This window comes from Acomys russatus, chromosome 29, assembly GCF_903995435.1.
Source record: "Acomys russatus chromosome 29, mAcoRus1.1, whole genome shotgun sequence".
Taxonomy (NCBI): Eukaryota; Metazoa; Chordata; class Mammalia; order Rodentia; family Muridae; genus Acomys; species Acomys russatus.
Genome location: NC_067165.1, coordinates 46,287,604 through 46,312,812, shown reverse-complemented (window position 1 = coordinate 46,312,812; position 25,209 = coordinate 46,287,604). Strand labels below are relative to the sequence as shown.

General features: G+C 54.7%; 1 protein-coding gene across 1 annotated transcript; it reads right to left on the bottom strand.

The window, feature by feature from the left end:
* Nucleotides 1–450: 450 nt before the first annotated feature.
* Mmel1 (membrane metalloendopeptidase like 1) lies at nt 451–25,209 on the bottom strand. The gene is made up of 23 exons (XM_051171115.1): nt 25,095–25,209; nt 14,426–14,512; nt 13,790–13,849; nt 12,752–12,913; nt 12,389–12,469; nt 11,563–11,658; nt 10,957–11,075; nt 10,281–10,346; nt 8,888–9,022; nt 8,724–8,813; nt 6,700–6,836; nt 6,274–6,367; nt 5,190–5,318; nt 4,599–4,697; nt 4,187–4,270; nt 3,664–3,767; nt 3,300–3,358; nt 2,760–2,879; nt 2,205–2,338; nt 1,871–1,936; nt 1,295–1,390; nt 923–999; nt 451–828 (listed from the first exon to the last, which is right to left on the bottom strand). Exons 1-23 carry the CDS (start codon nt 25,207–25,209, stop codon nt 729–731), a joined length of 2,310 nt encoding a protein of 769 aa, XP_051027072.1. The 3' UTR covers nt 451–728.

The window sequence follows — 25,209 nt, the reverse complement described above, 5'->3', positions numbered from 1 at the left end:
CCTACCACTTCGGGCTTCCCCTTTTCAAGGGATCTCCCTTTTGGCAGGCTCTGAGGACCAGCTTAGCATTTTCCAAGACCAAGCTAGGGTGACTGCAGTGTCTACCTTGATGTCCTCCCTGTACCCAGTCACCATCTGCAAACAGCGGACCGTGGCCCCCTTTGCAATCTAGACCATCTCTGGCTTCCATATTCCACCTTTGATCCCCACCTCTCCAGGTCCCTCTGCCAGGTACTGACTCGAGTCACCAGGACATAGATCAGGCCCAGGCCTGGAAGCCGAGCCCACTGAAGGGTTGCCTCTAGGGACATCCTGGTCTCTTCAGCATTCCTAGCACCAGGATTCGGGGAGGCTGGGCTTGAGCCCATTCTGCCACTGGACACGGGTTACCCAACCCTTCCACTTGACCACCCGCCTGCCGCCTACATGAGCAATGCAAAGTCTTCTTTGAAGCGTTTACTTAGCTCAAGTCTGAAACATTTAGCTACGGAGAGGGTGGAAGACAGCAGACAGCTCCTACAGGGCTCGTGACCCTCACTGGCCTGAAGGGGGCGCAGGACCAGGCACCACTCATGCCAGATGTGGGCAGGTGGCCGCGCTCTGGGCTGGGCGCAGAGGGCTGGTGGCTCCAGTGGCCTTCAGGCAAGGACTTGCACATCTCTGCCTGCTGCACCTTTCGCGAAGCCTCTGGGTGGCGGGGCGTGGGCCGCGGCATAGCTCAGCCTTGGCTACCAGATGCGACATCGCTTCTTGGGGTGCATGAGGCTGCCTTGCGGGCAGTGGAACGCCTCAGAGAAGGCTGCCAGGTTCTGTAGCGAGCCCAGCACCCTGTGGACCAGCAAGTCCAAGGAGGTCTGAGATGTGGGGAGGGGCCCAGGGCAGGAGGTGGGCACATATGCCTGCTTGGGAACTACACACTTGCCTGTACTTTAGAGGGCTGTGGGCGTCTGTCTTGATGGATTGGAGGGCGAACTCAGGCCTGTAGGACCCACACCACACCTAGAGGTGCATAGGTGGCCTGGTTACTCGCCTGAGGTCTGGAGCAGCGCCCTTTGCAGTAAAGGAGTCCTTAACTAGCCCACCCTGCTGTTTGCAGGACCAGGCTCTTTGCTCCCTCCACATCTGATGGCTCCCAGTCATCAGCTTTAGTTTTTATGCAGGAAGCCTGCCAGGCCTACTGGCTCTGGTTTTAGGGCATGGCACATGCTCATGGTGCCCTTGGGGGGTGCCCTATGGTGGGCCCCTCCAAACCTGTGAGAGGAGGGACCAGGTCTAGGTCACCACTAGTGGTTACCTGGGCATAGTTGACAAAGAAAAGCTGGGCGTAGGTCAGGTTCAGTCCCGGCAGCCGCTGGTCTTTGCCACCTTCGGCCAGCCACTGTAGGTAAGCCTGCGAGCACCAGATTGGGGCTGGGGCTATAGCGCTGTGGTGCCAGGCTTCTAGAGAGCCGCGTGAAGAAGGGTCTGGCTCCAGGGCCTGCCCGCGGTGGATGGGATGCCCTGCCTCCCAAGCCTAGGGCCACTGCGTAAAAGCCAGCCCTCTTCAGACCTATGCAGTAGGGCTCTGTGGGACCCTCAGCCAGACTATGGGCTTCTGCCACCTGGTGCCCTCTATCCCTGAGGTCGTGGGCTGCCGAGGCCGTGGCCATGCCATATCTATGGAGAATACTCATCACGAGATAAAAATGGTTCCTACACCAACTCAAGTGCGGGAAATGGTTGAGTGCCATTGTATGTGGGTCTCTGCGTCCTCTTCGATCCAAATGGAGGGTTTTGTTTTGTTTTTTTAGGACAGAGCCCCAGTTTGGGCATTGCCCTGTCAATGCAGAGATTACACCAACCCCCTCCAAGGCCTCTGCTAGGGTCCCACCTTGTACGCCTGTCGCACCCCACCATTGTCGGCGATGTTCTCCCCGAGGGTGCTGAACCCATTCACCTGCATAAAAGAGACAGGGTAGGGGCGGGTCAGCCTGGACCTAGCCTCCTCCTGTCCCATGGGGCTGGGACTAGGTGCAGGGCTGCTGCTGTGCTGGGGCCATGGGGCTAGGGCTGGGGCCACAAGGTTGGGGGGCGGTCAGCCTGGCCTTGGCCCCCTCTTGTCCCATGGGGCTGGGGCCGGGTGCGGGGCCGCTGCTGTGCTGGGGCTATGGGGCTGGGGCTGGGGCCTGGTGTGGGGCCGCTGCAGTGCTGGGGGCCATGCTTACGTTCTGGTTGTCTGCTAGTTCCCAAGAAAAGTTTCCATACTGGTAGATCATGCACTCCGACTGCTGTCGGAAGTGCTGGGCGGAGAAGTTGCTCCACCAGTCCAGCATGTTGCCGTTCTTGTCGAAGTTCCGACCTGCACAGGAGCAGAGGATGTGCACGCGGCTTTCATTGCCAGCTCAGTGCTCGGATGCTTAGGACCTTCCTCCAGCAGCTGGAGTTCCGAGCTCGCATCACCATGTTGGGGGCTGCTCACGAGAGCTTCCATGCCCCCCACCCCATCCTTGCTCCTCAAGTCAGGACCAGCAGTCTCAAATTTAGCTGATGTAAATGAACATGAGGGGGCACATGGCTACCCTCATATGACCCTGCTGGCTGAGGCCCCATGGGAAAAGCAGCTGTGACATCATAGGTGGTGTAAGGCCCGAAGAGTCAAACAGGGCAGTCCCTCCAGGCATGTAGAGCAGGCAGGGCCTCGCACAACTAAGCCACAAAGAGATTGAATGGATGGCCCCTAGGCGGCTCGGTGGGTGGGGCGCCCCATATGCCCCTCTTACCGTTATCATCGAAGCCGTGTGTTATCTCGTGCCCGATCACCATCCCGATGCCCCCAAAGTTCAAGGCCTGTGGCTGCTCCTTGCTGAAGAATGGGGGCTGGAGAATCCCTGCTGGGAACACTGTCCCCCAGTGGGCGACAGAGATGGCCTGTGAGTGGGCACCTCTGTGTGCGGGCTTGGGTACCCACCTCCACTGGGCCTAGGAAGTTAGGTCTCCCTGCTCAGTGCATGGACAAGGAAACAGGGTCAGAGACCACAATGGGAGTGCTGGGCTGAGGGTCCGTGCTCCATTTCTTTTGCCTACTGCTGCCTTCTCAAAATAATAATAATAATAATAATAATAATAATAATAATAATAATAATAATAATAATAATAAATGTTCTCTGCTGCTTCCTCTGTGTCCCTCCCAACCTACACCCTTGAGGTGGGCCACGGGGCAACACACAAAAATAACCTGGAGCCCACTCCTCTTTAGATGGCGTTTCCTGAGCAAGGGCGAGGCGCTGTGCTCTGGTGCTGTTGGGGCAAGGTGGGCTTACCGATCTGGTTTCTGTTTGGGGAGTAGAATGCATTGACCACCGCAGCCCCGATGATCCAGCTGTGGTAAATACACTGGTCATTTGGAGTCCACATCTGCCAGGACACTCCCTAAGTTCCCTCTGCCCTGGCTGACAAGACTCTGCCCTGAAGAGGCCTGTGGCCCAGTGGCCAGCTAGGGCAACATCCTAAGCCAATCCCAAGGCCTGCTTCCTCTCTGAGGCCCCCAAAGCAGAGGATGCTGGGGAGGAGGAGGGTTTAGGTCTAGTGTCCTCTTCAGCTGGCGTCAGGACACACTCTTGTTGCCGCCCCTAGCCAGTAGAGAAGTCCTGCATGCCAGGCTAACCAGAAGGCTGCTCTACTCACAGATTTTTGTCCACCTTTTCCCGAAGTTTCTTGAGGCTCCTCTGGGCACTGGCCTTGAGGTTCTGAAGCCCGTTCTCAAAATACAGGTTCTCTGAGAAAGTCAGCTACAAGAAGACAAGAGTCTGACATGGCTGGCACTCAAGCTGGCTGAGTCTTCAAGAGTGTTAGAGGAAGGGTTGAGGGTTGGGGAAGGGTCTCAAGACCCGTGGGCGAGCTGGCGTGTCGCCCTCAGGCTCCTGGAGGAGGCAAGTGGGGAAGGGTGTCCTGGCTCTGAACATTTCATGTGACTTTCAGAAATCTTAGTTTCTCTGTGCCTCAGTTTCCCCACCTGTTAGCATGGTGAGGTTAGAGCCACTCCAGGGTAGGGGTGTGGCTGAGTGAACTACAAAGAGAACAAGAGGAGGCCTTACAGGGAGTGCCCCCTCCTTCCCCAGGGGTGGCTCAGAGCAGGGGACGGGGTGGAGGGTGGGGATGGGGGATGGGCGGCGGGGTCGGGGCGGGCAGCGCACTGAGTGGTACGCACACTGGAATATTCCTCATCCAGGTGCTTGTTGTGTTCGTCCAAAATGTAGTCAGGGTAGCCGATCTGCTCCCGGATGTTCATGGCCTGAGCATAGAGGAAGGCCTGCTAACGCCGCCCACCATGGGTTGAGGGGGTCCCCTTGCCCCACATGCTGGCTCTGCCCCCTGCCGTGTGGGTAAGGGGGGTGGCAGCCATGTTCCCTCTGTCAGCTTTCAGAACCAGACACGTGGGTGGGGCTCTCTATGGATGCTCGGGAGTCGAGTGACTGCCTTGTCACTGGGCCCAGAGGAACTTAAAACAAGCCCTAGCCTCAGACCGCAGGGTGCCCCCTCTTCTGTTCCAGCTTCCCTCCCACTAGGGCTAGACCTCCAGCCGCAGGTCCAGGCCGTGGGAACCCCTCCAGGGTTATCACCTTTTCCTGGGCTTTCTTCTTAGAGTCCTCGTCCATCCAGGTCAGCTCATCCAAGGTATCCACAAACACGGATCTTACCTTGTCAATCAGCTCTCTGACCTGAGGGAGTGTGCATCCTTATGTCCTAGAGGGCGTGACTAGCGTCCCAGGCTTGGTCTAGGACACCTTTAGGAGGGGGAAGGGCAATACTGCCCCTGGCCTGGCCTCCTGGGAAAATGTGGCATTGATGTGGGTGGCCATTGTGGCTCAGCGCTGGACTCTCCCAGGCAGCTTGGAAGCTTGCTTTTCCCTGGTCTCAGAACCCACGTGGCCTGCGCCTTTCCCAAGGGCCTGCCTAACAGGGTCCAGGGCTGGTGCTCACGGTCAGAAGCACCCAGGGCAGGGTTTCTCTTGGCCTCCCTCTGTTTTGGTGGACACTGGTATTAATATACATTCCTTTAGGAAGACACTGAATTTAGGGAGAGACTAGGGCTTGAACTGGCCGTGGATGGGAGCGGTGGTGATGGGACTGGTATCCTTGCCAGGAGGCTGACCCAGGGTGAGCCCATGAGCTGCCACAGACAGTGCCTGTTTGAAGTCAGGGATACATACCATGGCCTTGCTGTCCTTGGAGAAGGCCTGCTTGATGTAGAGGGAGCCCACGGCGCTCTCCATGTTGCTGTTCACATAGCTGACACACTCCCTCCAGCGTGTCTCTTCCACGGTTGTGCCATACAGCGCCTGGTGTGTGTACTCACTCACTCACTCTTCTATGCCATGTGCCCAACTTTCCCAGTCCAGGTATGGGGGCCCCTGAGCTTGTGAGGCAGGCATATCTCTCCCACCATGGGCTTCAGGGTACCCAGAAGGGGACACAGGATGATTGAGACCAGATGCTGGCTTTGGACATGAGAAGGCCATCATGCTGTTTTGTTTGTTTGTTTGTTTCGAGACAGGGTTTCTCTGTGTAGCCCTGGCTGTCCTAGACTCGCTTTGTAGACCAGGCTGGCCTTGACCTCACAGCAATCCACCTGCCTCTGCCTCCCGAGTGCTGGGATTAAAGGCTACACCACCACGCCCGGCTCATCATGCTGTTTTGAAGGGATTTCTTATTACTCTGGAAAAGCTAGGGTCCCGCTTAAGACTCTGCCCCTCACGCCCTGGTCTGCCCGGACTCTTAGAGTTAGCATCGACCCTGGAACAAACTCTTGGAAACACACACAACTTTGGCTGCCCAATCCCAAGATCCTGGTTTCCCTGGCTGGAATGGTAAGATTGCCTGTCCCCAGAGATGCAAAAAGTACAAGATGTGTCCTCAATCAGACTGGGCCCCGACCTCAAGCTAGGCTAGAGAGAACTCCACATGCCGAGTTATGGCCTCTCTTTCTTGACCATCTGCTTGCTCTTTCCTGTCTCTGTACTGGCCACTCGCCCTGGACCTCTTGTCCTTGTCTCTTCTCGCCTTGGAAGTGACTCCCTTAGCCTTCCTGGTCCCTCTTCTGGTCACACTTGGTCTTGACAGCCCAGGGTCCTGCTTTGTCTCCGCTGATAGCTGACTGCCCCAGTAGGGCAGGAGCTCTTGTCTACCGGGTTCTTGTTGGGGGCCCCCCCAGTAATGACACAGTGCCTCGCCCAGAACACCACGAGCTGAAGTGAGTGACGGACGGCAGGAGCTTCATCTCCACAATGCACCCACCTTGCGGTAGTTCACCCTCGCTTCCTTGAATCTCTGGCTCAGGCTACTGATGCGATCTAGCACCAGCCGCCACACCAGGTAGTTCTGCATGGTCCTAGAGGAAGCAGAGGTGAAATGGGGCAGGCGCTTGATTGGCCGTCTGCCTAGGCGGGAGACACGGGCTAGCCAGCAGGTTCCACACCACGCATGGTTCCAGATTCTCCAAGAATCAGCCCGTTCATCCCTCATGCCTGATAGGACTCGTATCGTATTGCTGGAGGCTGGGGGGTGGGCCCTTGGACACTGGAATTGAACCTCTGTCTGTGTTCCTCGCACCCGAGGAGAAGTGTTTGATGGGATCGTCTCCCGAAGGCAGGAACTGCATGTGTGTTGTGGGGGCGGGGCGAAGGTGTGGAGGCCCTGTGGAAACCACCCACCCGCGCTCACCGGGCTGAGTAGACGTCAATGATCTCTTCCAGGTTCTGCAGGTAGGGGATGCCGTAGACCACTACCTCCTCATCCGGGAGCAGCTGGATGTCCACAGACGACAGCACACTTTGTATGAAGAGAGTCCAGTTAAAGCCCTGCAGAGAGGCGGCAAGGAAGGAAGAGGTGGGCGGCCCATGCATCTGGGAGACCCACTTCCCACGGAAGATTTGCAAAACAGGTGAGGAAGGACTGTCAATAAGAATCAGGAGCGAGGGGACATTTCCCCAGAGCCTGTGTGTGGGCTGTGAAACTGTTAAGAGTTTATGCAGAATATCTGAAAAATTAAGTGTAGTGGGGGAAAACTGCTGGACAAACACAATTTAGCAAAAATTAGAAAATATGGTAGTCTTACATATTTCATAAGTGGGATGGTTATTTATTTTGCTTAAACTTTTTTTAGTATTTATGATGAGAATTGAACATAGGCCCTCACGCGTGTGAGGGCAGCACTACTAAACTCTACCATCCCGGTAGTAAGGTTTACTCTCAGTAAATATTCTACACCGCTGAGCTTAATGGCGTACTTTCATTACTTTGAAAAAAAAAATGTTTTGAGACATTAATCAGGCTGGCCTTGGAACTTCCTATGTAGCTGAGAATCCTCTTGAACTAGCAGTGTGCGTGTATGTGTATTTGTTTTTGTTTTTTGGTTCCTTGTTTGCTTGTTTTTCAAGATGGGACCTCTTGATGGGTGTGGTGGCCCAGGCCTTTAATTCCAGCACTCAGGGAGGCAGAGGTAGGAGGATCGTTGTGAGTTCAAGGCCAGCCTGTTTACAAAGTAAGTCTAGGCCAGCCAGGGATACATAGAGAAACCCTGTCTAGAAAAAACAAAACCAAAAACACACAAACAAACAAACAAAAACAACACACACAAAAAGAGACAGGACTTCTCTGTGTCACTCTGGCTGCCCTGGGACTCACTCTGTAGTCTCAATCTCAGAGATGCACCTGCCTCCCAAGTGCTGGGATTAAAGTCATGCGCCAACCACGCCTGGCTTGAACTTACTGCTTAATGATTTATTTTAGTCTTTCTGACATGTGTGGTGTGCTTGTGTGTCTGTGTGTCTCAGTGTGTGTCTGTGTGTGTCAGTGTGTGTCTGTGGGTGTCTGTGTGTGTCTGTGGGTGCCTGTGGAAACCAGAAGAGAGTGCTGGATCACTGGGGCTGGAGTTACGGGCGGTTGTGAGCTGCCTGCTGTGGGTGCTGGGAACTGAACTCGGGTCCTCTGAAAGGTCAGGTGCTTAATTGTGAGCATTCTCTCTAGCCATGACCTTCAAATCCAGGGACATTGGAGGTGAAGCCCTGGCTATGAAGGGCTGGGGCCACACACTCAGGGTTCTCCTGTCCCGTCTTTGGCCAGAGGTTATGGTTCAAGTGCTTATTGATCCGTTCTGGTCAGGAGGGAGGGTAACTTACTGTGACCTGGGCCCTGTCCCACCTGTGCCCTCCTCCCTCTGACCTGGGCCCTGTCCCACCTGTGCCCTCCTCCCTCTGACATGAGCCCCATCCCACCTGTGCTCTCCTCCCTCTGACATGAGCCCCGTCCCACCTGTGCCCTCCTCCCTCTGACATGAGCCCCGTCCCACCTGTGCCCTCCTCCCTCTGACATGAGCCCCATCCCACCTGTGCCCTCCTCCCTCTGACATGAGCCCCATCCCACCTGTGCTCTCCTCCCTCTGACATGAGCCCTGTCCCACCTGTGCTCTCCTCCCTCTGACATGAGCCCTGTTCCAACCCCTGTCCTCTCTCTGACGTGAGCCCTTTAGAGCAGCCGTATTTTGCCCTAGGAAGGAGGTCTGTCCCAGGGCAACAGTGTTTGTCTCCCTGGAGTTTTTTTTTTTTTTTCTTTTTCTTTTTTCTTCTCTGTGCTCATTTAAAGGTACTTAACACCTGGGTGCCAGCAACAGGATCCCTTCAGAGGCAGGAGCAGCCATGTGGGCAGTGAGCACGCGGTTAGGCTGGGGCTGGGCACCTGTGTCTCACCTTCAGACTGAACCTGTCCTGCAGCTCCACCAGGTCCATCCTGTGGTACAGGGCAGTGACATCATGCCTGCTCTCCTGGGGAACCGTGGCCTGTGTGGGAAGCCGGGGTCACACAGCGTGGGACTCAACCCCTAGCCGAGCCCCCCAGCGTGGCCCTGCCTCACATTGGCCAGATGCGTCTCCAACTCCAGCACCTTCACCATCTCCTCCTGCACCATGTCACTGTCCTTGGGCAGGTCCAGGTCTTTCCGCAGCATGGTGGCCACTGATATCATAAACTGCAGGTAGGCTTCCCGCACCTGGGCCAAAGGACGATGGGCGGAGCTGGGCTTTGGCCACCTTGGCCACCATGGAGCACTCTGTGGGGTGAGGTGTGACGTGGAGTGGCTCCTGGAAGCTTGCTCCTCTGGCCTCCCCTCCCCTGTCCCCCCTTTGTCCCCTCCCCCTCGCCCCAGGTTCCAGCACAGAGTGGAGCATAGAGACCAGCTGTGGCAGCCACCCTGATCCCACTACAAGGACAAGCCAGCGAGATGGCCTTTGTGTTCTGTTGTCTGGGCTCCTCCCCAAACTTTGTGTGGCGTCTCATGCCCTGACCATTCCAGACAGTTCGGGACCAAGTGTTGTCCCACCTCCTTCTCGCTGAATGGCCCATGCCTGGGCCTCTGGTGAGGCCGCGAAGTGGCAGAGTGGGCTCCACAGGCGCTCAATGACTCCTCATCTATTGGTATCAGGGTGAGGTTGGGCTGCCCCACCCACGATTCAGCCATGGGGCGAGGAGGAGATGGACACTGGTGCTCAGGATGTCTGTCCATCCATCTTCTGGATGTCCTTCCTCCCTCATGCCTATTGTTTGAGGGGCTTGCCTTGCGTGAGCTACAGGGTACCCTATCCACGCATGCCTAAGCTCTGCCAGCTGCTAGACTGGACCAGTGGCCACACACACATTCAAGTGTGTGTGTGTGTGTGTGTGTGTGTGTGTGTGTGTGTGTGCGTGTGTCCAGGTCCCAGTTTTCTGTATTCGGCTACACTCTCTCCGCCCTCTTTGACCACGCCAACCTTCCTTCTAATTGCTGGCAGCTGGATGGCCACAAGGAGTCCCAGTCCTGCCGCATGGGTCATCCCTGCCTCCTGCCTTTTTCTATCCTGCTCCTGGACAGCCGTCCTTGCTGTCCCTGCTTGCTTTCTGTCCTTCCCAGTTCTTCCTTTCTCCCTGGCTACTCCATACTTGACTTCTCTCTGCAGATGCAGGAGTGGGGCCCACCCATGCTGAGTTCGGGGCTTCTAGACGCTGGCCCTGGTTCTGCATGGGCGGGTCGAGCTGAGTGGACTGCCTGTCTCGGTGAGCTCACTCACCTCAGGACTGACACAAGTGTGGAGATTGGCTGTCCAATTTTAGTGTGTCCCCAGTGCTCAGTGCCTGGCCACATTTCCACAACTACTTACAGAGGCTGGCTGTGGGGAACAAGGCAGTGGATAGACAGGAGTGCTGAGCCCCAGCGGGCCCACGGTACGTGAAGGGGCTGTGTCTGACATGAGGCCTTGAGGCTCCTTGCTTACCTTGTGGTTGTTGCCGATGTTGAAATAGTACTCGCGGGATGGCATGCCCAAGGTAGGCTGGTCTATCTGGAAACACAGAGGGTGTGACTCCTGGCAGGTGGGGGGGATCCCTGCAGCCTGTCTGAGGTGGGCAGTGCCCCCTCCCCCAGAACTGTGCCTGGTAGAACATGAGCTCCCTGTGGGAGGCAGATGCTTCCAAACCCAAGCCTTTCCCTGCCAGAGAGGGGGAGCTGCAGAGAGGGGCTGGATGGGGCTCAGGTCCCCCACAGGGAGGACTCACACCACTCCCAAGCCTACCCAAAGTGGCGTCTGTGTGTGCTTCCCTGACCTTCTAGCTAAGGCTCCTGCAGGCTTCCTGTCCAGATGCCAAAAACCTCATAGTAGGTCAGAAGTGCTCTGAGCACAGGGCCAGCCTCTCAGAACACAGCAGGGGCTGCGAGGCCCCATGGGATCCCTGCTCAGTACAATTCACACTGCAGACTACACTGCAGGCAGGCAACGCATACATTGCACTCACAGGCCCCCAGACACCATCCTAGCCTATGTCCCTGCTCAGCCACAAAGTCCAGAGTGAGGCGCAAGACCCCGCTCCTATCCCTCCTTTCCCTCCCCCATCCTCTCCCCTTCCCGCCCCCAGCCCCGCCCCCAGCCCCGCCCCGCTGAGGGTACTGCATACATAGATAGCATGCTGGCTGGAGTTCTGGTCGTCATTCCAGATGAAGAGGTCGATGAGGACACGCCTGTTGAACTGCGAGTTCAACACAGCCAACTGCTTCTCCAGCTCCCACTTGAGGCCTGAGGAGGCAGCACTCATGCTGGAGGCCAGCTAGCCAGTCTCCAGACATGGAACTGCCTCCTAGGCAAAGCGTTCTGCCGGCGGCGTGGGGAGCCCTGCCCTGCTCAGGTAGCGAGCTCACGGTGGGACTTCAGGGACTGAGGGACTGTTCTCCAAATGGCCCGTAGGGAAATAGATACTGAGGGAGTCAACCATGTGTGGGTGGGAGATAGCCTACCCCAGGCGTCCTTCCTGCCCCTGAGTCAGAGATGGGCCACAGTCTGAGGGCTAGAAACGGTGCCTAGGATAGATGCCAGGAGGGATGGGTGCCCCTTGGCAGAGCTTCAGAGCACCTGCCAGGCTGCCACTGATTCTCCTGTGTGACCCTAAGTTGGCTCTGGGAGGAATAAGGTTCTAGGAGCTTCCCAAGAGTAGGTAGGTAGCTTGTGGGCAGCCCTGGGGAGAGTTGACCTCTTCCCCGGTGTCTCCAAACTGGCCTGTACTTACCCACAGTCTCATTCCACATGTCCATGGCCACAGGCCAGCCTCCTACCATGTCTAAGATGTTCAGCAGGGGCTGGGAGTCTCTCTTCTCTATCACACCTGAGGGGGAAAGGGGTGAGTCGCCCTCAAACTTTGGGAACTCAGATGCCATGACACGTGTCCAGCTTTAGCTCAGGGGCTGCTGTTGAAGCAAACGCTTCCCCGGGGTCACAGAGAATGGGGACTTGGTAGCTGGCAGCAGGCGAAGGAAGCAGGGACAAAATTAGAGGAACTGGGAGTCATATATGGTCCTAGGTGCTTGGGCCAAATGTGGCAGGGTTCTGCGGAGCTGCCGGGCTGCAGCTGGGCGAGTGGGCTGGTGCGGAGGAGAGGGCTCAGGGCTCTGCCCACACACTGCTGTCACCTGCCTTGGGCACGCAGACTCTCGGGCTAGAAACTAAGTAACGGCGAGAATCCGGAGGATGCATCTGTGTCTCTCAGGCATTGGCCACAAGATTTGGGGAGATAAGATAACCCTGGACATGCCCGGGTAGCGGTTCCAACTGGGATGACCTCATAAAAACCACAGTCCCACCGAGTCCCATCATTGGTACACTGGACTCGACCTCAGACCTCTAGAAGGTTGGTGGGGGAGGGGGGGAGCCTGGTCATAGCCAGACAGGAGGGGGGTGCCCCTGAGTGATGATGTAACCACAGGCAGCTGGAAACGAGCCAGGCCAGGTGAGGTGCAGCACGCAGCGGACACTTCTCACGTGACGGCCTTTGCTCGGGGTGAGGTGTGGTGTGGTGTTGGAGCTGACTGGGCCCCGGCAGAAGTGGCTCGACTCACTCTCATTCATGCAGGAGCGATACAGTATTTTGGCCTTCCTCACAGCTGGCCGGTCCTTGACATTGGACTCCTCCAGCACCCCTGTGGGCAGAGGAGAAAGGTGAGCAGAGGCTGAGGTGCCTGCTGAGGCCCCAAGGCCAACAACTCATGCCTTCTGTAACGGCTGATCTCTTCTGGCCCCGGGCAAGTGTCCCGGGCTAACCCCATTCCTCTGACAGACAAGAGGCTTCTTCAGGCTGCACAAAGACACCTCAGGCACAGCCCACGTCCATGCCTGGGCAGTGATGTCGCCTCTGACCTGGCTGCCTACCCACCCAAGGCTCAGTGCCGCCTCCCCACCCTTAGATGGAGGCCGCTCTTCACCTTTGAGGATGACCTCCAGCTCATCCCGAAGCGTGTCAAAGACGCTGTGCCGGGAGTTGGTCTCGGGGATCACGTGGCGACGCAGCCAGCCTCCGCACGCGTACTGGTAGAAGTTGTCACAGGGTTTCTTCGTTGGGTCGATGTTCTTGAGGATTCTGGCAGCTGCATATCCCCCGGGGTGGGGGGATGGAGAGAAGAGAGGAGACCCTGAGCTGTGGACGTCTCAACGTTGCTTTTTGAATCTGAGATGCAGCGTCGCCCCCTTGTGGACAGTTTGAGATGTAACATCAGCTATCGACGTGCTGGCAGGTACTAGCCTGCCCCTGAGCGAGTTGGTCACTTTCCCTGAGCCACAGGGTGGCTAGGAACATTGGAGGAATTGCCCGAGGGGCTTCCAGGACTAGGGCTGCCACTTATAAGCCACAGGACCTTGAACCTTCCAGTGTTCTTCCACCTGAAGACCTAATATTGGGAGATACTTCCTACTCTTAGGAAGGGCCCAGCGGTGACCTTGCCATCCTCCTGTCCTGTCTGCCCTGTGCCGTCCCAGCATCCTCTCACTTCTCAGGTCCTCTGTCCTTCACGGGGGTGGGGGAGTGGGGGCGGGGAAGTAGCTCTCCCATCTAGCTCCTTGGGGTTTCTTTCTTACCAGATGGGACAGCTGTGCCCTGGCATCTGGAGTATGTTGGTGACTGGGGCCTGAGCTCATGTGCTCAGTGCTCTGCTGATGCTGCCTAGGAAAACCCTAGAATTCTGGCCTGCTTGTCCTGATCTCTTGCAGCTGGAGATTGCACAGAGGGCATCACTGTGAGGCTCCAGGGTCCACCCAGCCCGGGAAACCATATTGTGTCTCTTCAGGCTTTTCCCCCTTCCTGTTCCACCTTCTCCCCCTCTGCCTCCTCCCCTGACAAAATTTTGTCTGTTTTTTTGCCTCCTGCAGAGGGCAGTCTGTGGTGCCTAATTTTAAGACAAAGTCTCAGCTTGGCTTCAGGCATCCCCTTGGCACAGCACTGTGGCCACCCTAGGGAAGGTGCTCACCTGCCATCACACAGCCTGGGGTGGTGCAGACGTCACTTGTCTGTGATGACTCTTTGATGGCTGGAGGGACAGAAGGAGGGGTGTGAGGTGTATAGAGTGTGTAGGCTTGGGTGGGCACTGGTGAGAGGGTTGAGGGCTGGGTGGGCGTGGCAGGGTACCGCAGGGGCGGGATAGGTGGGGTCGGTCTCCTTCCTCCCCTGCCCTCCGCGGACACCGCCAGGACAGGTCTGAATCACAGCCCTGGTGTTCGACAGTCGAACCCAAACGTGTGAATTTTATTTACTGGGGCGACCTGGGATCCCTTTAAATTCACTGTCTCTCTTGACCCTCAGGGCTGAGGTTGCTCCTACTTTCCATCCATTGCTGTCCCACCAGATCTAAGGTTCTGTGCTAGCCCACCCTGTCCTTACCCAGTAGTTAGTACAGCCAAAGATGGCTCCCAGCTGGCCCCACGGCTGCTACCAGCGGTTCCCGGACATGGGACACGCCACAAGAGACGGGTGTCTCTGTCAATACCCTGTCTTCCTCATCCCCACCACCCTGTGCTTCCTGCCCATCCACATCACCCCGCCCATGGCAGGCCCAGATGCCAAGCCCACCTCCTCAGGGCTGCCTGGCAGGGAAGGCAAAGGCTACCTCGTTTTACAACCGTCTTCTCGTCCTGGGAGAAGCATAGCCAGCTACTTAATGGGGGCCGCTGCTTTCCTGGGGAGAAATACAGTGCTCAGGCCCCTCCGTCACCACCCCTCGGGGCCTTGGGGAGCAGTGTGTGTCGGTTGCTGGTGTTTTTGTACCGTGCTCCAGGCTACAATGCTCACCACACAATGTGGAACTGAGACGGGAGGCTCTGAAACTCAGAGTCTAGTCACCCTTCTCTTTCTCCTTCCCCCCATAGCCCCTTCCTCCTCTTCACACTTCCTGTGGGGCTTGAGGAGGAGAGGGGGAAGGGCCCCCTACATGGCCATCCTCCTGGGCTGTAGCTACAGAAGGCTGCTGCTCTTGCAGCCTTGCCACAGGAATACATAGGTTAATTTAGGGGAGTTGGGTCCTTGCAGGCAGGGGACCTCCCTAGTGGCAACCGTCACCCTCTAATTTCTGTACTTTGACTCCCTGCTGAAGGTTCAAGGCCACCCTCCTTGTCCCCATCCCTCCACTACAAGTATGGAAGAACACTGCTTAGCATGGGGGGGTCTTCGGAACCTGGAGGGAGGTTGGGGGACCTGGAGAGGGGTTGGGCAAAGAGCAAGTCAGGCCTGGCCATCTTCAGACCTGGTGTGTGGTGTTGAGACTCCCCAGAGTCAGACACATAGACCCGTGGGGAGGAGAAAATAGGGCTGTACATGCTTGGCCCCTGGCACAGTCAGCAGAAGGTGCTGGAGGTGCCAACAACGAGTGCCCCTTGGGGCCAGACCACGTGGAAGGCCATTTGCTCAACACATGAGGATGTTACAAACCAGACCATATCAGCTGTGCTGCCGGTGTGGACTCTGAAGAGCCTACCCCTTCGCCTCCAGTCTGGTGGTGACATTGAGGGAAAACTTTCAGGGAAAAATTCTGAGCTCTGGGGACAAGAAAGTTGACCGCCTCCCACACCAAGCCTGCAGTGGAAGTGGGGCAGTCAAGGGAGAGCGTAGGGCCCTTGAAGCTTTGGCTGCCTGTGGAGGGGTGTGCTCATCTCAAGAGCAGAGCCTGAGGGTAAAACCTGGACCTTGGATCTCAAAGGCATCTCAGAGTCACACCTCCGGCGAGAGGATGCGTGACCAAGAGGAAAGTGCATCTCCAGACTCAGCACCCCCCTCAACAGGGGGCCACAAATCTCTGCAGACGGTAGGGACACAGCGCAAGAGAACAGGATGCAGACAAGCCCTTCCCTTTCTACAGAAGAGTGACCAGCCAGGTCAGAGTGCAGGAAGGGAGGTCCTGCCGCAAGGTTCATCGCGAGCGCGCTTCAGTCTACAGTCCGCTGGGTGCACACATGTGGGCGGCTGTGAGGAGTCAGGGCTCTGGGGGGGGGGTCGGGTGCAGGGGGTACTTGTTTCCACCTGCCATTCTGGGTGATGTAGCCTATAGGCAGAGAAGGGAAACCAAGAGCTGCCCACTTCTAGCTCCTAGTGAAGTGGGGGTCAGGGGAGATATATTGTCAACAAAACAACCAGGAAGGAACCGCAGGGTCGGTAGACCACTTGTCTACCATAAACGCTGTGCCCTGGGTTCCCTTCCCAGCACCGCATAAACCACATGTGGCACTTGGGAGGTAAGGGCGGGAGAATTAGGAATTTAAGGCCACCCTTAGTTATATAGTAAACTTAAGGCCTGCCCCTGGGCCACATGAGACCCTATCTCAAAAACACCCCAAACCAGTCGGGCGTGGTGGCACACGCCTTTAATCCCAGCACTTGGGAGGCAGAGGCAGGCAGATCGCCGTGAGTTTGAGGCCAGCCTGGTCTACAAAGTGAGTCCAGGACAGCCAAGGCTACACAGAGAGACCTTGTCTCAAAAAACCAAAAAACAAAACAAAACAAAAACAAAAACCAACCAACAACAGTCAAACAAACAAACAAACAAAAAACACCCCAAACCTTGCTAGGCATGGTGGCACACACCTCTAATCCTAGCACCTGGGAGGCAGAGGCAGGAGGATCTCTATGAATTTCAGGCCAATCAGAGCTACATAGTGAGACCCTGTCTCAAAACAAATAAATCAAACATATACAAACAAACAAGAAAACAACACCAAACCCAAACAAAGACAGATAGGCAAACCAGGAGGGAACCGCAGCTGGTCAAAACGAGTCCAATATTAGCAGCGGCAGGTTGTGCAGTGGCCACAGTCACTAAGTTGGAGAGGCTTGCAGAAGATGTGGGAAACTTACTGTTGGGGGGGTTGGGCTGGTGCTGTGTATTCTGATATAAGTGTTACCTATTGGCTTTTATAATTGTTTCATAATGTTTTTCTTACTGTGTACAGTTTTAAAGTGGCCCTTTTACTTAGGCAGAAAAGGGGAATGGTTGGGGGTTGGCCTGGTGCTCTGTATTCTGTTACTAATCTCTGGCCCTCAGAATCCAGCTGCTGCCCAGGAGAGCGCATTCTCAGCACACCTGCCCCTTGTGTAAACCTGGCTCTACCTGTTTACAGCTGATTGGTTAATAACAATGCTGAAGCTTGGGGCTTGGCAGAAGAGAGAGAGAGTGGGGCAGTGTTGGAGGTTCACGGGCCTGGGGCCCGGGGACCATGAGGCAGGAGAGAGAAGAGACAGATACCGGAGGAGGAAGAGAGAGAGGGGTCAGTGTGGAAAGCAGCATGGATGCAGGAGAGCAGCCCAGAGCCCAGATGAAGGACGTTAGCAAGTGTTTTAAGGAAGGATTAAAGCAGCCGGCCTGGGATGGGGGCGGGGAAGTGATCAGCATAGTTTAGAGGGTTTATTCTGCCCAGACCCTGGTAAAATAAGGCTATTCTAACATGCAACAGGTGTCTGTGTCTTTATTGATTATGATAGTGGGTTAGATAACACTGCTGTAATAATTAATAGGCTAATTTTATAATAAACATTATATTTATTACAACAGCTAAAGATATGCCATGAGCGTCATTGGAAGCCACAGGAAAGAGCGGGGTGGAAATGCAACATGAAAAGTGAGGTCTCTGGGAGATGCCCAGGACTACCTGGGAGATAGACATGGGAGGGTCAGGAGTTCGAGGCCAGCCTCTCTACATAAAAAGTTTAATGGTGCATGAGAGCCTGTCTCAAAAACAAAAAAATGCAAGGAAACCCTGTCACAGGCCTGACAGCCGTTGAACCGCACAGAAGAGCATCAGTGTCAGCACATGCCAGTTGCAAGAGTGTCCTAACCTAGGCAGGGCATGAAGGGAGCGATCAGAGGGCACGGCCACCAAGGCCCATGGCAGTCCCAGTATTTAGGAAGCAGGGAAGGCAAGATCGCATGCTCGGGGCTGGCCTGAGCCTGGGCCAGACAGTGAGACCTGAACTCGGGGAGAAATGGAAGCAAGGAGAATCCGCGGAGCCCAAACCATGGGTAATGAATGAATGGCCGGGACTCAGAGCCGTGAGGGTGGTCAAGCGTTTGTCATGCAAGTGTGGGGGTGGAGCTTAGAACCCCAGTTCCCAAGAAAAAGCCACCGGCCATGAGGCCCACCTACAGAGCAGTGTTTTAAGGAAGGATTAAAGCAGCTGGCCTGGGATGGGGGCAGGGAAGTGATCAGCTTGATCTCTGGATCAAGCTGGCGAGCGAGAGTAACTGAACCTGTGAGCTCTGGGTTCAAGTGAAAGACTCCACCTCAATACATAAGGGAGAGAGAATGATCGAAGAGACTTCCAGTGTCAGTGTCTGACCTACACACACACACACACACACACATCACAAGAGAGAGAGGGAGGTGGATGGACAAACACAGTGATGGAGAAATGTATGCTTCCCTGAGGTTGAGTAATCTTCTTGGGGTGGGGATGGGGGATGAGGTGGGGGAGGGGAGTGGGTGTTGGGAGACAGATTTGGGGAGGGAGGGAGTGTGGTGTGGCAACAGGAAGCTGTCTCAAATGGAAGACTCTGAAGTCACCGATGGAAACAAACGCTCTCTCAGATGGAACATTTTTCCACTTACATCACACTGGAGGCTAACGACAAAGTCCCTGTGGATGCGAATTTATGTTTATGAAAAGAAGCAATCCGCGTACTAGGGAGAACAAAGAGCAGAGCCCCAGGAGCTCAGAGATGGGCCTATGAAGACACTCCTCTGCAGTAGAGCCCTGAACACCCAACCTGCTCCTGCTCCCACTTAGGGCGGGAAGCATACTTAGCTCAGCTCTTGCCTGTGACGGTGTCTGCGTGGCCTGCCCCAGGCAGTAACTGGATGAAGATCCCCTGACACAGAGGTGCTCAGCCTGGCTTGGATCAACTTGGCCTTGGCTGAGGTCAGATATTAGGCAGCTGTTGTTTCGGGCACCTGGGTGTTGTGGTGTTTTATAGGTACCTAAGTGACACAAAGCATACTACGCTGTTTGAAATACGTATGAAATAATTGGAAACAGACAAGGAATGGCTTAAAAAAAAAAAAAAAAACAGTTTGAAAAAGAACCAGCTGTAAATGCTAGAAACGAAGTGACGTGGGACAGCGAGATGGTCCAGTGAGCCAGCGTGCTTGCTGTGCAGACCTGATGACCTAGTGTAGAAACAACCGACTCCCAAAGGTTGCTCTTGTACTCTGTGGCACGCATGCAACTGCACTCACATCTGTCTGTCTGTCTGTCTGTCTGTCTCTCACACACATACACACACACAGAGTCATACACAAATGACAAACACAATAACACACATTTTTAAAAAGGAGAACATGGAGTTGAAGTTTATAAACAATCGCAAACCCAGGCTGGATGGAGTCAACCGAGCTGAAGAGACACTCAGCTAGAGTGATGCCCTGTGGAATTCACCAGAAATGCAGGCTGAAGCCAGGGACAGGAACTATCAGAGAAAGACTGAGCATCAGAAAGTCAGACTGAGAAAAAAATGAGAATTTACTTTCATTAATTTATGCATTGTTTGTGTGTGTGTGTGTGTGTGGGGGTGCGTATATGCACATGTGTGTGGAGGCCGCAGTCTGTTTTGTGTTGTTTCTCAGGCACTGTCCACCTTGTCTTTTGAGATGGGATTTCTCACTGGCAGGTGGCTCACCAGGTGTGATAGCTTAGGTTGGCTAACGAACCCCGGGGATCCTCCTGCCTTCGTCTCCCCAGTACTGGGCTTTTCTACACACGGCACGCACGCACTGCCATGCCTGGCTTCTCTTTATGGATTCTGACGATTGATCTCAGATCTTTGTTTGCTCAGCGAGCACTTGACTGAGCTCTCTCCACAGCCCTGTTAGCAGGATGTTAGAAGGAGCTAGTAGAAATAATACAAAAGAGACTGTGTGTGTGCACGTGTGCCTCTGTGGCTGTGTGTGTGCACGTGTGCCTGGTGGCTGTGTGTGTGCACGTGTGCCTGGGTGGCTGTGTGTGTGCACGTGTGCCTGGGTGGCTGTGTGTGTGCACGTGTGCCTGGGTGGCTGTGTGTGTGCACGTGTGCCTGGGTGGCTGTGTGTGTGCACGTGTGCCTGGGTGGCTGTGTGTGTGCACGTGTGCCTGGGTGGCTGTGTGTGTGCACGTGTGCCTGGGTGGCTGTGTGTGTGCACGTGTGCCTGGTGGCTGTGTGTGTGTGTGTGTGCCTCTGTGGCTGTGTGTGTGCACGTGTGCCTGGGTGGCTGTGTGTGTGCACGTGTGCCTCGGTGGCTGTGTGTGTGCACGTGTGCCTGGGTGGCTGTGTATGTGCACGTGTGCCTGGGTGGCTGTGTGTGTGCATGTGTGCCTCTGTGGCTGTGTGTGTGCACGTGTGCCTGGTGGCTGTGTGTGTGCACGTGTGCCTGGTGGCTGTGTGTGTGCACGTGTGCCTGGGTGGCTGTGTGTGTGCACGTGTGCCTGTGCACGTGTGCCTGGGTGGCTGTGTGTGTGCACGTGTGCCTGGGTGGCTGTGTGTGTGCACGTGTGCCTGGGTGGCTGTGTGTGTGCACGTGTGCCTCTGTAGCTGTGTGTATGCACATGTGCCTCTGTGGCTGTGTGTGTGCATGTGTGCCTCTGTGTGTGTGGTTGGGGAGTCATGATTGTTACAAGGTGAGAAACTTATTATAACATGGTGCAATTAAAAGCAACAGTAACTGTATATATTTATGTGGTATGTAAAAACACAGTAAGAGTAAAATACATGACAGCAATAGCATGTGAACAGGATTCTCTCTCTCTCCTCTCTCTCTTTCTCTCTGTGTGTGTGTGTGTGTGTGTGTGTGTGTGTGTATGTAGCTAAGCCATTCTAAGTGATTGTATCCTTTGGAGGAAACAGTGGAGCTTTTGCTTTCCTTTGCCTTCTATTAAGTTAAATATGTATCTGGAATTTATGAGAGAAGTTCTATTTTAAACATCAAAAACCCACAGCAGAGTGCCATTTCCTTCTCCGCAACCACAACAAAGCCAGATAACCTATTTTTAAAACTCACTATATTTTTTTCTGAGTCTGACCCAAGACTTAGTCACAAGATGAGAAAAATGACATTTCAGAGAGCTTGGGCCAGTTTCGTGGAGAGACGGGGCACAGGTGGCTTCACCCTGGATAGAACCTGGGAGAGGTGTTTCAAACAAGGAGCAGGAGGAAACCAGCCTCTTCTGAATTGGCCAGTGTGGGCCAGCTCCTGAGGGAGACCTGGGAGTCCTCGGCTTCAGGAGCTTCCATTGCACATCTGAGTCCTCTCTGTGAACCTTGGTAGCTGCCTACGAGGGTGACGAGGGACGAGTCTCACAAGACTCTAGTGGACCCTCCCGAGAGAGGACAGGCTCAGTGGTGGCAGGGAGATACTAGGAAAGACTTAGGCCCAGCAATGAAACTGCTGCTTGCCCGGACCCTTTCTGAAGGAAGCAGGAGCTGTGTGCTGTGGGGGCTGGAGAGATGGCTCAGAGGTTAAGAGCACTGACTGCTCTTCTAGATGTCCTGAGTTCAATTCCCAGCAACCACATGGTGGCTCACAGTCATCTATAATGTGATCTGGTGCCCTCTTCTGGTGTGCAGGTGTACATGCAGACAGAACACTGTATACGTAGTAATAAATAAATCTTAAAACTGTGAGCTGTTGGGAAAGACGAACCTTCACCCTCTCGGGCCAGGTGAACAGCACTGTTCTGCAAGAGGTGGTGAATAAGATTATGCCTATGTGGGGAGGACAGGAGAGCCTGTGGGCCTGGGAGCCCAGGCCCTGAGGTGGGTCTGCTACCACAAGGGAACCAGGAGTCCAGTAAAAGCCACCTTTGGCCAACAGAGGCAGTGATATCCTGAAAATGGTACTTCCTGAGCCTCAGATTCCTGGGCCTGTTGGTGACTAAGTCCAGCAGGTCCCAGAGGACTTCCTGACCCCAGCCCAGGACTAAGAAGCAAAATCAGTGTGTGCCTGTCTGCGTCTGCAGAAACATGAGGGGTGGAGTCCCTGTCAATCATATGGGAGTGGGGCTTCTCGAGTAATGGAACCAAGTCACCTTTGAAACCACACCCAAGACAAACCTTTCATCCCTTAGAGCCATTCGACTCAGGTACTTTGTCACAGCACTGGAAGGCTGTCCGACACAAGTTTCGTTAGCCAACTTGTCTTTGACTCAGTTGGGGGCCTGAGGATCCGGCTGACTCATGGGAAACTAAAAGTCGTTTACTTTCTAAATCGATTTTTAAGAAAGGATGAGAGAGTCTAGGAAAATGATTTTAACAGTTAAGAGATGTATCTTGGACGATCACGTCTGCTGCTTTTCCTGTTGCTGTGACAAACCCTGACCCAAAAAAAAAAAAAAAAAAAAAAAAAAAAAAAAAAAATTCTGGAGAGAAAAGCTTCATTTTATCTCACAGAGGGGATCATGGTGCCCTGGCAGCAGGGGTGTGAGGCTGGCGGGAAAACAGCTTGATCACATTTCATCTGCATACAGGAAGCAGAGAAAGAAAGCAGGAAGTGGAGCCAGGCTATAAAACCCACCCCCAGTGATGTACTTCCTTCCTCAAGGCTCAGGCTCTTACGGGTTCCATAACCTTTCCAACAGTGCCACCAGGTGGGGACCAAGCGATCAAACATATGACCCCGTGCCAGGTATTTTAAATTCAGGCACTACAATGACCAACGTGATATTCAAGCTGCCTGCCTCATCTGCCCGACAACCAGCAAACGGTTTTAAAGGCATTGGTTGAAAACAGGTGTGGAGGCGTACGCCTGTAACTCAGCACTTGTAAGGTAGGGACAAGGTCACAAGCTCAGGGTCATCCTCGACTGTATAGCAAGCTGGAGGCTAACCTGGGCTATGTGAGATCCCGACCCACCCCCTCCCACTCCCCATCAACCACACAAAAGGCACAGACGTTTTCTGAAATGGTAAAGACAAGCCCCGCCTAACAATCCCTAGACAGAAAAAAGACCCGTAGAGAGTTATGAATGATGAGATCCAGACAATAGCAAGGAAAGAAAATGCAACTCATTACTTTTCATAGTTCGGGTGTTAAAAATATACAGACTAGGGGCTGGAGAGGTGGCTCAGTGGCTAGGATCACTCAGTGCCCTTGCAGAGGACCCAGGTTCAATTCCCAGCACCCACTGCTCAGTCACTTGCAACTCTACTCTCCAGAGTTGGCACCCCCGCCCCCTTTTGGGCCTCTGAAGGTACTTGCACACATAAGTGCACATATCATATATATATACAGCCATAAACATAATTAAAAATAGATAATAAGTATTTTAAAACACACCATAAAATATAGAAATGACAAGGGTGGGATTTTAGCAAAAGCTATGGAGACATCCATATTGGGATGGGGTCTTAGAAGATAATCTATCTCCATACAGGCTGTGATGACACAATGGATGGGGTTAGCGGCAAGACTGACGTCGTTATTAAATCTGATGATGAGCAATGTGACGGGCATTTTCCTAAGCATCCCTGTTGTGTTAAGTCCTCAGACCCTCACGTGAACCACTAATGCTTGTGCTCCTATGATTTCTGTTTTGCAGGTCAGAAAACTGAGGCGCAGAGACAGCGTGGAAGTTGTCTGAGGTCACACAGCTGGGGCAGGAGCCGAGACGGCCAGCGAGGTGGTAGATCTGGGCACTGATGTGCACACCACCTCAGGCCCTTCCTGTGATCACTGAGTAACAGGGACAGTAACGCACCTAAGAGTGACCTCAGCCAAGTACCAGAGAATTCACCGGCTCCAAACGAGCTTCCAACAATGTGTAGCTGACCCAGAAGCCAGTCAAAGTTAAGATGGTAACATAAGGTCATGTGGATGCCGACATCAAAGAGTATAAATGGCAGCTCACAAATCGGAAGTGGTAATAAGACATCCTCAGAACAAGAAACAAACATATTTAAAGATGGAGAGTAGAAAACATTCCACCTCCTCAGCCCTGACTGGAGCTCTGGGGTCACTCCAGAGGCCAGGAGCCCTGGAGGAAGAGGAAGCAGAAATTGTGGGGCCCTGGAGGAGCCAAGGAGACCCTGCTGTCCCAGAAGTCACACACACTGCTCCAAGAGCGAAGGGAACAACGTGCAGGGAGAAGACAGACATGGCGACAGGACAGAAGACTCCACCGCCCCCGGTCCTGTACCTCATGGCTGACTGTGCAACCACCAGGCCTATTGCCTCAAAACCAGGTATTTTGAGACCAGTGGACTTTAAAAAAAGGTCCCTGGAACCCTGGGCTCCACTCCAATGACAGGGCTGCTGTTATTCCTGTTCCTGCCTTGGAGTTGGCTGTGACTGTTTAACCCTTGCAAGGAGAGTCACAAGGGGGCAAAGACATGGGCCCTTGAAGGCAGCCCTGGCTGGGGGAGGCCCACCTCATCCTTAGTAGAACCCACTTGTGTTTCCCAGCTGTGCCCTCATCCATGGTCCCCTGAGGGAACATTCAGGCTTTGGTACCCTGGTGTTAGAGCCAGACTCCCTGAGCGTGCCACTTAGAGACATGCCAGGAGTGAAGTGTACGCATCTTCCTTCCTCCTGTATGGTTTTGTCCCTGCCCCTGGCTCAAAAGGGATGAAGGGCTCAGAAGGTGCATGACTGTGGGTTTCTGGGTGCCCCACCCAAAGGGGAGCACCCTAGTCCTTCACGTGGTCCTTTAGGAGCAGGGTCAGTGTGTGCAAAGCCCTTCTTGAGACACCTGAGGTCTACAAAGGGCAGCCCCAGCCACACCTCCACCTCTCTGGGTCCTGTGTAGCTTCCTTCCTTCCAGCTTGCAATAAGCAAGAGCCTGTGTCAGAAGCCACAAGGTCAACCGGACTAGTGCCAGGTAAGACAGCTTGGAGGGACCCCTTAGCTTAGGGGCGTGGGCTCCTGCTGCTGGGCCACCTGGGAACTGCAGCAGCCACTCTGCTCAGCCTCGCTGCAGACTAGAAGGGGGCTCAGTGGGGCGGGGACCTGCCAGCTGTCTGTAGCATCCTAGAGTCCTGCTGAGGCAGAGGGGGGCGGAGGCAGAGCCTGCAGAAGCTGCTGCGCCAGCAAGCCAGGACAGAGCTTTCTGAATGGGGTCGCTGGTTCTGTGCAGGTCAGTGTCCTTTCTGTGGCACCTCTAAAGTCAGCAGCACAGCCCTGGAAGCCAGCAGGGGGTGGGGGGAGGGGGGCTGGCAGACCTCCGCCCCCCCAGCTTCACTCTTCAAGGCTGGCTCCTCTCAGGGCTATGCAAAGCCCTGGGTCGGGGTGGGTTGGGGGAAGGTGAAAGGGACAGGGTGTCCTTACTCACCTCTGCTGTAGAGGACACCCAGGGCCACTAGGGCTCCCAGCAGCAGCAGCAGAAGCAGCAGCAGCCCCCACTCCAGGAAGCGCTTCTTCCCAGACCGGTCTACCGTCTCCACCAT

Bases quoted from the DNA above. Each gene is read 5' to 3' on its own strand.
- Mmel1 (XM_051171115.1), bottom strand. From the start codon at position 25,209: ATGGTGGAGACGGTAGACCGGTCTGGGAAGAAGCGCTTCCTGGAGTGG. The intron at 6,368-6,699 runs GTGAGCGCGGGT...TGCTTCCTCTAG, and splicing joins ATTGACGTCTACTCAGCCCG to GACCATGCAGAACTACCTGG. The intron at 1,937-2,204 runs GTAAGCATGGCC...TCTTTTATGCAG, and splicing joins AACTAGCAGACAACCAGAAC to GTGAATGGGTTCAGCACCCT.